The sequence below is a fragment of the Macaca fascicularis genome, chromosome 19 (genome assembly GCF_037993035.2).
Source record: "Macaca fascicularis isolate 582-1 chromosome 19, T2T-MFA8v1.1".
NCBI classification, from domain to species: Eukaryota; Metazoa; Chordata; class Mammalia; order Primates; family Cercopithecidae; genus Macaca; species Macaca fascicularis.
The window spans coordinates 19,263,938-19,273,950 of NC_088393.1; the positions used below are offsets into that span (position 1 = coordinate 19,263,938).

Below are 10,013 nucleotides of genomic sequence, written 5' to 3' on the forward strand. Positions count from 1 at the left end.
CCTAGAGACTTTTCTAATGAGGTCTGTGGGGGTAACAGATGAACTGGTTTCCACCATTGCCGGTGAAATGTGTCAGCCTTTGGAAGACCTACTTGATGGGAGATCCTTCTTGAATGACCAATGCAGAGTGTCACGAAGTCACATGGGGATGGAGTGGCAAAGAGTTGTCACAGGCCTGCGGAAACCCACCTCTGCCCAGCTTGATGTGGCCTCAGGGCTGGAAACTCCCAGCCATGCAGAAAGGCTGTAAAAACAAACCCATCTCCCTTTCCAGTCACAGGCATCCATGAGGCCCGGCTTTCCCGGAGCCCGGGAGGGTGGACTGAGCAGAGGCAGATCCCAGGGCCCAGCTGCCTCCGATTCATCCAGATAGTAAGGAGATTCACAGAAACGGGAGACAGGACCACTCTTCTCACTTAGCTTATTTTTGGAGAAATAACTAATGTGTAATGGGTTATTTTTAAACGAATTAATACATTTTAAAAAAATTTCCAAGTTTAGGGAATACAGTTATCCAATAAACAAAAGCTGTTTGGACTCCCTAACTTTTGAGAGTGTAAAGGGTCCTGAAAGCTGCCAATACAGCATCTCGTGAACTCCAAACCTGTGAGGTTGGTATTGTCAGGCCTACTTACAGGAGAAAGTGAGGCTCAGAGCCCACCCCCCGGGTTGGGCTGCACCACTCTTTGCCGAGTGGTAGGTCGTGGGAGTTGATGCCACTGTTGACATCGCTGGGACACCGCTGTTCCCAGTGCATGGCAAGGCTGAAAACAGAAGGCTGCAGAGACCTCGCTTGTGCTGGTATGTCTGAGCACTGGCTGGGAAAGGCGTGGCGCAGTGCAGGCTCAGACCCCTCATGGTCCCCAGGGCATTGGCCCAGAGGGCAGACGCTGGTGCACACTGCTCTCTAATTGATGCCCAGCACGTAGTTCACACCCAGTAAGTATATTTTAGGAAATTCTCTATTGAAGTGTAAACATGTGGCCACATTACGAGTGTCTGGCTCAGTGAGTGGTCACTAAGTGAGCATATTTGGATAGCCAGCATCTGAACCCAGAACCACCTGAGCAGCTGCAAGAAGCCGCCTCATCCCTGCAGGTGGCCACCGTCCAGGGGTGCGCATCCACAGCAGCCCCTGGGCTGAGGGACTTCTGAGCTCATCCGGCGGCCCCTGTGCTCGCTGCAACAACAGTGATGCACTTGGCCTCATTTTCAGCTCGACGTGGGATCATACGGTGTGTGCTGGCATGTCTGGCTTCCTCTGTCCATGTCAGGCTGGTGCTGTGCAAAAACACCAGTTTCCTCACACTGATCGAAGCTCCCAGTAGAGTGAGGGGGGCACGTGTGAATTGAGAAGCTGGTTTTACAGTTTTAAGGAAACGCACAGAGCCCAGAAAAGCCAAGATGAGTGCGAAGAGCCCGAAGAAAGTTGCTGCTCACACAGCAGGACGCTGCGGCCCCCCAGCTACAGTGTTGGGCCCCGGCCCAGGAGGGAGCCCAGAGGCAGAGCCAGCAGTCCACAGGCCCTCAGCAGGAATGGGCAAGGCTGCAGGGCAGGGGGACACAGTTGACTTAGCAGTGTCATATACAAGTCAGTTGTAGGGGCTGTGGAGCCTTTAAGGCAAGCTTCTGGAAGGAAGCAGGAGAATAGCCTGTATCCTGGGGTTGCCAGAGATCCAGGCTGCAGGAAAGCTCTGGCTGAGACCCTGTTTTCTGTTCAGGGGCTGAGCCAACTCTGTGCTGGCCATGGTGCTCTCAGTGGCCTCTGCTCAACCTTGCTCAATCCTGGCCATCTCCAGCCAGGGGACCGGCTCAGGTGACCTCACCAGGGCCTCACAGATCGAGGTCTCTTGCCCCAGGGCCTGCAGCGCTGGTGTGGCATCTACATTGCGCTGTGTCTGAACTCAGTTGAGGCGGGCTAGGGCTTTTGAAGTGTTACCTCTTTCCCTCCCCTCACAGCGGATCGTGTGAAGAAGGGATTTGACTTCCAGTGGCCCCAGCCCGATAAACCGATGTTCTTCTACGTGACCCAGGGCCAAGAGGAGATAGCCAGCTCGGGCACCTCCTACCTGAACAGGTGAGCAGGGACAGGCCCACCGGCGTCTGCAGGCCTTGGGGACAGCTTGAGAGGTTGCTGACCCATTGTACTTATTTTTAACATGGGACTGAAACTTTTTTTACTTTCATCTGCTGTTTAGACTCTAAACCGTATTGTTTCTGCCTCCTTTTCCATTGTACTTGTTTTTTATTGGGCAGATACTTGCTAATCCCACATGGCAGCCTTTTCTGCCCCTCAAGACTTCCTTGGTGAAGGCTGGGGAAGCTCAGCCATGCAAACACCAGTGATGGCAGCTGCCTTCCCGCAGGGTGTCGTGTGTCTGCACCCCTCACAGCCTCCAGCCTCAGGGCTCGGGATCCCACAGGTGGAGCCCAGCACTGAGAGCCTGGGTTTCTTAGGACCGAGGCTGCGAACGTGGAGAAGATCACCACGAAGTTGCTGAAGGCGGGCGCCAAGCCGGACCAGATTGGCATCATCACGCCCTACGAGGGCCAGCGCTCCTACCTGGTGCAGTACATGCAGTTCAGCGGCTCCCTGCACACCAAGCTCTACCAGGTGCTCTGAGCCCATGGGCACACTCGGTCTCCGGGGCCATTCAGGGGTATTGACCCTTGACTTTTAAGTTACCCCCCCCAAGAGGTGCCCGTCCTGGCTGGAGCTCAGAGTGGCCCAGGAAGCACCAGCTGGTCCACCCTCTGGGGAGGGCACAGACAGCAAGCACATCCCCACAGTCCTTGTGAAATTCCACATGGTCAGGACAGAGACTTTGAGAAGTACGTCACAAGGATCAGAAACATGGGTTGAGATTGGCACATCAAGGTGTTTTCTTGGGACGGTTGAAACAAGTCCAAGGTGGAACGGGAGTGGTCTGTGCCTGCCACGCAGTAGATGTTGTGCTGTGGAGACTGGTGTTCACACCTTTTTTGACACCCGGATGAAACGCCTACTGCGGGTGTGTGGGGAGGAGGCACAGCTCTGCCTCCACGGGGAAATGAGCCCAAGTGCCGAGTCTGAGTGGCTACATGGCAGTGGTTTCTGTTCTGTTTTTGAGCCCGGCTCAGGTTCTCTGGGATGAGCACTTGTGCTCTTAGTGCTGAGAAACAAATCCCCATGGCTAAAAGAGAACAGGCTGGGTGTCGTGGCTCACACCTGGAGTCCCAGCACTTTGGGAGACTGAGGCAGGGGAGTCGCTTGAGCCTGGGAGTTCCAGACCAACCTGTGCAATGTAGGGAGACCCCATCTCCACCAAAAAAAAAAAAGTAACTGGGTGTGGTGGCATGTGCCTATGGTCCCAGCTACTCAGGAGACTGAGGTAGGATCAGCTGAGCCTGGGAGGTCAAGGCTGCAGTGAGCTGAGATCGCACCACTGCACTCTAGCCTGTGACAGAGCAACATCCTGTCTCTAAAAAAAGAAAACAAAGCAAAATGACAGCAGAGCCAGGACATCCCCTAGGTGCGATGGAGCAGGTGCCAGGCCCCAAGCTCCCGGGTGGGATTTGAGGGTGGGTCTTGGTGTATTTCCTGCATTTTGCGGGGACTGGGAAGGCAGCCTGTTGGCCGATAATGACCATAAAGCTCCCTTTCAGGAGGTGGAGATCGCCAGTGTGGACGCCTTTCAGGGACGCGAGAAGGACTTCATCATCCTGTCCTGTGTGCGGGCCAACGAGCACCAAGGCATTGGGTTTTTAAATGACCCCAGGCGTCTGAACGTGGCCCTGACCAGAGCAAGGTAGGGAGGCTGCCTGCTGTGTGCTGCCCAGCCGCTCTCATCAGTCCTCACTTCCCAGGGAATTTGGGGCTAGGGTTGGGGGTTGCCAGGGCCAGAGGTCAGAGGGCTCTAAGCAGCAGTTGAGAAACAATGTCTCACTGGAGAGATCTTTGTTTCCGTGTCCTGGGGGTTTGCTGTGGCCCCTGTGCCTCAGCCCAGCAGGACGTATCTTTCCAGGCCCTTCTGGTCTGATTCAGATAAATCTGGTGTGTGTCTGTCAAGTTGTTTAATCTGAGAGCCTGTAAATTTTGGTTCTGTCCACTACTTTTGGTTCTAAAATACAACTTTTGTGAATTGATGATAGCAGAAGGGATCCATTCTGTCATCCCACATACAACTAGACATCAGGCCGGGTGCAGTGTCTCATGCCTGCAATCCCAGCATTTTGGGAGGCCGAGTCGGGTGGATCACCTGAGGTCAGGAGTTCTCAACCAGCCTAACCATGGTGAAACCTGTCTGTACTAAATACAAAAAAATTAGCCAGGCGTGGTGGTGCATGCCTGTAATCTGAGCTACTTGGGAGGCTGAAACAGGAGAATCGCTTATACCTGGGAGGCGGAGATTGTGGTGAGCCGAGATCGTGCCATTGTACGCCAGCCTGGGCAACAAGAGCAAAACTCAGACTCCAAAGAAAGTAAGAAAGAAAAAAAAAAAACTAGACAGCAAGGACTCATTCACCAGCTGGAAGTCCGGGGGGCCTGGCCCGTGGCTCCACCCAGCATAGGGAGAGAACCTGGCGCTCCTTCCAGCTCACATACGCAGTAGTCCTCCTGTAGGTCACCATGGCTTTGTCATTGGTTACTTCCTCTTTCTAAGGCGCGCTCTTGTTTGGTGGGTGGTATTGGGTGGGTCCCCCCACAGCTGCGTGAGGTGGGCTAGAGGAGCTGGGCATCGGGTCAGTGCCCCAGCCTGCCAGGGACCCTGTGGGGCCACCTGTGCCCTGGTGCCTGGAAGGCTGACTCTCTTGACAGCAGGTCTTGTCTTCAAACGTATCCACCTAGCCAGGTGTCTGCCATGGGGCTGCTTAGAGTTGGCCACAAAATCAACCCGTGTGCAGGGTCAGTAGCTTGGCATTGGGCTCTGGGGCCTGTCCCTGTGGCTGGCAGCCTGCCTGCTGCCTTGGCTCGCCTGGTCCACGCCTCTCTTGCCTTGGATTTGGGTTGTGAGTGAATGCAGCCTTGCCTCTTGGACCATCCTGTGAGACGGGCCGCTCTCCACCTGCGTCCTCAGCACTGTGCCCTTGTTGCAGGTACGGCGTCATCATCGTGGGCAACCCGAAGGCGCTGTCGAAGCAGCCACTCTGGAACCACCTGCTGAACTACTACAAGGAGCAGAAGGTGCTGGTGGAAGGGCCGCTTAACAACCTGCGCGAGAGCCTCATGCAGTTCAGCAAGCCGCGCAAGCTGGTCAACACCATCAACCCGGTGAGCGTCTGCGCAGGACAGCAGGGCAGCAAGGAGAAACCCGGGCCTGAAACACTGCTGGGAATGTGCCAGCTTGGCCCATGTGCCTGTGAGCTGAGGGAGGGCTCTCCTAGGGGAGGATGGGCCAGCCCACTTCCTGTCTCCCAAGCCGTGTGTGGCATTTTTGGCTCAGGGCCCCTGAGTCCTGGGTGGCCTCTGGGAATTGGGCTCAGGGCTGCTGTGCCGCATGCAGCAGCCTGGGGCCTGGGACCTGGGACGCCGGGAGTTGGAAGCTTTTCAAGCCCGGGGTTCCCTGGTGGTGAGGGAATATGAAGCTTCCTGAGCTGAGGCCCAAGGGTCAGCATCAGCCCAGGTCTGCCAAGGAGGGCAGGCGAGACCCAGAGGCCGTGAGACACAGCTCTCTCCTGTCTCCAGGGAGAGCCCCTGGCACAGTGTCAACACCCCACAGCTGCATACCTGCTGCCTCCCAGGCCACCGGCCCATGGGAAGTTGTTCCTTCTGTTGAGATGACAAATTCCTCACCTATCTAAACCTTCGCAGGGAGCCCGCTTCATGACCACAGCCATGTATGATGCCAGGGAGGCCATCATCCCAGGCTCCGTCTATGATCGGAGCAGCCAGGGTGAGTTGCTCGGCAGGAGACCGGCCGGCCCCTTGTCCTTACACCAGGATGTTGGCTGTTCCCATGGCTGAAGCTTTAGGTGCCCCACCTTTCCTTCCCCTCAAGGGCGGGGCCTGGCTCCCTTGTCCTCCCCGCCCCCAGGGCATCTCTAGCCCCACAGCACCCCTGGGGCGTTTGTCTTTAGCCAGAGTTTATTTGTGTTTCCTGGTGATCAATCTAGTTAGCTTTTTCTTGCCTTTTGGTAGGGCAGGGACTGCATGTAGTACAAATAGAACATTTTCATAAAAAGGATTTTTTTTTCCTTTGGTAAATTCAGGGTGATTTTCATTTATTTTTTATGTTTAGAGACAGGGTCTCGCTATGTTGTCCAGGCTGGTCTCAAACTCCTGCCTCAAGCATTCCTCCCGCTCAGCCTCCCAAAGTGCTGGGATTACAGGCGAGAGTCACTGCACGTGGCCAATTTGCATGGGGGGTTTTTTTTGTTTGTTTGGTTTGGTTTTTTTTGAGACAGTCTTGCTTTGTCGCCCAAGCTGGAGTACAGTGGTGCGATCTTGGCTCACTGCAACCTCTGCCTCCCGGATTCAAGCGATTCTCCTGCCTTGGCCTCCCAAGTAGCTGGGATTACAAGCACCCACCACCACGCCCAGCTAATTTTTGTGTTTTTAGCCATGTTGGCCTGGCTGGTCTCAAACTCCTGATCTCAGGTGGTCCACCCACCTCGGCTTCCCAAAGTGCTGGGATTACAGGCTTGAGCCAACATGCCCGGCCCTGATTTTCAGATCTGTGTAGGCCAGTGATTCCCAGCAGGCTCTTCTGGGGGAAGGTGCCTGCCCTAGCACCCAGCCCCAGGCTGGCTGCTGTAGTCAACATGGAGTCCGGCGAATCTGCATCTTCAGCCTGGGCAGAGCCAGGACAGATGTGCAGCTCCGACTGACTGGCTGGTGGGGTGGGTGGGGCATCACCGGGGTTTGACCGAGGCAGATGACACCTGCTGTGTTCCACTGTGATTTGCAGGCCGGCCCTCCAGCATGTACTTCCAGACCCATGACCAGATTGGCATGATCAGTGCCGGCCCCAGCCACGTGGCTGCCATGAACATTCCCATCCCCTTCAACCTGGTCATGCCGCCCATGCCACCGCCTGGCTATTTTGGACAAGCCAACGGGCCTGCTGCAGGTAAGCATCCATGGCTGTGGCCGGGTGTGGCCCTCCTGAGAGCTCTCGAGGGTGTGCTTGTTTGCGAGGCCCTGGCCTCCTTGGGATCACCCTGGACTGCTGTCTTTCAGGCCGAGGCACCCCGAAAGGCAAGACTGGCCGTGGGGGACGCCAGAAGAACCGCTTTGGGCTTCCTGGGCCCAGCCAGACCAACCTCCCCAACAGCCAAGCCAGCCAGGATGTGGCGTCACAGCCCTTCTCTCAGGGCGCCCTGACGCAGGGCTACATCTCCATGAGCCAGCCCTCCCAGATGAGCCAGCCCGGCCTCTCCCAGCCGGAGCTGTCCCAGGTGAGCCCGCCCCACGCACAGAGCCCTCTTGCAGCCCTGGGACAGGACTTGCTTGAGTGAGAGTGGGGCTGTGCACCTGGAACATGCCCTCTGAAGAGCCCGAGAGCTGGCCTGGCCCATGTCCACTGTCCAAATTACCTGTCCCTGGGCTAGGGTCATCAGAGTGGATCTCCTGGGTCTTAATTTGGGGACGGATTTTCCATTCTCCTCTCTGGGCTTCTGAGGGCTGGGTGGATGTGAGCACCCTTGGCCTGTGGCTTGCTTACCTCCTGACATTGTCTTTCAGGACAGTTACCTTGGTGATGAGTTTAAATCACAAATCGACGTGGCGCTCTCGCAGGACTCCACGTACCAGGGAGAGAGGGCGTACCAGCATGGCGGGGTGACGGGGCTGTCCCAGTACTAAAAGGCAAGGCCCCCCGGAGCAGGCCTGGCCCCATCCCAGCCTCCAGGGAGCTGCTGGGGAGGGGTGGTATCTGGAAATGCATGCTGTCCCCAGTGGGGTCACAGGCCCGCAGGGCCAGCTTGGCCTGTGCCCTTCACCACCAGTCAGGGTGGCTCCATGTGTTGCCCAGTCACAGCCCCACTTTCCCCTTGAAAGAATTCTAGGGCTCCTCACGGAAAGGGATGTGGAGGCACCCCACCCTACCCCATCCTGGCGGGTAGCCCTCTGCTCGCGGGACCTGTTTCCTCATCAGAGTGGGGGAGAGCAGCTCGAGCTCTCCCTCGCTGTCCCGTGCGCTGGGTACCTGTGGGCCTCTGTGCGCCGCCTCTCACCGCCTCCTGCCCTTCTCCCTCCTGACAGGTGGCGGCGGAAGAGCTAAGCAACGTGGCTTAGTCCATCAGCATCTTATTCTGGGTAATAAAAAATAAAAATAAACGGATACCTGTTTTCCACTGCTAAAACTGAAGCACCACTGTGTGAGCGACAGGAAGGGAGAGCGCACGAGGGAGAGGAGCCGAGGCCGAGCGCCCCCTGCTGGCCCGCGGCGGCGAGGAGCAGAGGGAGCGGAGGAGGGGCCGGCCCGCGGGAGCCGCCGCCACCAGGAGGCCCCGCTCCGTCCCACCGGGGCTGCGGCCAGGGCGGAGGGAGGAAGACCCTCATCTCAGAGTAGCCCTTTCCTCTGTCTTTTATTTCTTTTTCTCTTTGATTGAAAGGGGACTACGTCTTAGCAGGAAAAAACTTCGCATTTCTGTGCCCGAGCAGGCTCCTTGCAAAGACGGCGGCGCGCAGGGCAGAGCCCCGGGAGGGCGCATCTGTCCACGCCTACCAGACGCGCCGAGGTCGCGCTGCCTGTGTTCTCCGAGGGCCTTCATTTAAAGAAAATAAGGGTGTTTGGGGTTTTTCTGTTTGTTTTTTCAAGATTCTTTTAAAGGAGTACTGAAGAATACTTTCCTAAGTTTGTCTCTAAAATCTTAGCGGTGGACCTGGGAGATGTGAGAAGCTTCCAGAAACAGTTTGAACAAGCCAGCGCCACTGGAGAAGAGGAGCAACACCTGTGCCGCGGCCTGGAGGAGGATTTTTGTTGCTGGTTTTAGCTTCCGGTGGCTTCTTGCTGCGGGGCATCGGGCCTCTGGGGTAGCCGCCCACCGAGCCTGGAAGCTGCTCGTTCTCCACTGGACTCAGAAGCCAAGCCGCTTCCCGCCCGGACTCGGCGCAGGGCCCTGCACCTGTGAGGAAGGTGCTTTTGGCCCCATTGCGAGGGGCCTTGGCTAGGACTGGCCCTGTGGCCAGGGGGCGAGAAGGTGGCTGTTCCCGGATCAACGGCTTTTTCCCGGGGGCCTTTGGAAGATTTGGTGGAAGGACAAGAGGGCCTGTCCCTGTCCCCAGGAGGCACCGACAGTCCCTGTACTGGTTAGACACACGGAGCGCTGCACACCGAAAGTCCAAATTGGGAGCTCTGCCTGCCAGCAGTTTTGCTGAGGGGGTGATCGCTGCTTCTGGGGGGTAAGGAAACAAGTTACAGGAATTACTGCGTTCTGTGTGAAGGGGCTGGGGGGTGTGGTGTCGTTGGCAGAGGGTCATTTTAGTTAGGAGAGCTGCCTCAGCCCCTCGAACCCCTGGCTTGGGGTGTCATTCCGCCTGGCGGCCAGGCCTCCAGCCTGCCCTGGCCCGGGCCTGGGGCTGTCACTTGCCCTGAGCTGAACACTTCCAGATTCCAGCTTCTACATGGGACAGACGGGGACGCACAGGCCACCTTCCTTCTGGCAGGGACTCTTATTTATTCCCATTGCTCTAGGGCTTTCGGTTTCCCCTTCTTCCGGTAGGCCGCGTAGAGGCATGCACCACGCACCGGGTAGGCTTCTGCGGTGACCCCGCGGCGGCCTAAGGGACGCTGCCTGCCCCATCCCGGCTGTTGGGTTGGGCCGCTTTGCCTCTGCTTCGCCCTGTGCTGTGTTCTCCAGCTTTGTAGCAGCGGCCTTGACAAACCCAGGCGCACCGTACCAAGGCAATGTAACTTTTGATTTTCGGTCAATTTAAGTTCTTTTGTCACCAATAAAATATTAAACAGTTTTGCCTTCACACCAAGGATTGGATAAACTGCAGGGGGCGGAGGGTGTTGGGGGCGGGGGTTCCCTGGCCGAGTGAGGGGTTGGGGTGTGAAGGACGCCAGAGGGAAACAGGCAAAGCCCAG

The 10,013-nt window shown here is 56.9% G+C and overlaps 1 protein-coding gene across 2 annotated transcripts in view; it reads left to right on the plus strand.

Annotated features, from left to right (window-relative positions):
• Positions 1-9,901, plus strand: part of UPF1 (UPF1 RNA helicase and ATPase) — a 38,779-nt gene extending 28,878 nt beyond the window's left edge. For both annotated transcript variants that reach the window (XM_005588482.4, XM_005588484.3), the window contains exons 16-24: positions 1,960-2,077; positions 2,458-2,614; positions 3,646-3,788; positions 5,077-5,251; positions 5,792-5,873; positions 6,888-7,049; positions 7,160-7,377; positions 7,664-7,786; positions 8,183-9,901. In XM_005588482.4, the coding sequence (XP_005588539.1) occupies positions 1,960-2,077; positions 2,458-2,614; positions 3,646-3,788; positions 5,077-5,251; positions 5,792-5,873; positions 6,888-7,049; positions 7,160-7,377; positions 7,664-7,783 (1,175 nt within the window). In that variant the 3' untranslated portion in view covers positions 7,784-7,786; positions 8,183-9,901. The remainder of the gene's footprint in view (positions 1-1,959; positions 2,078-2,457; positions 2,615-3,645; positions 3,789-5,076; positions 5,252-5,791; positions 5,874-6,887; positions 7,050-7,159; positions 7,378-7,663; positions 7,787-8,182) is intronic.
• The last annotated feature ends 112 nt before the right edge of the window (positions 9,902-10,013 follow it).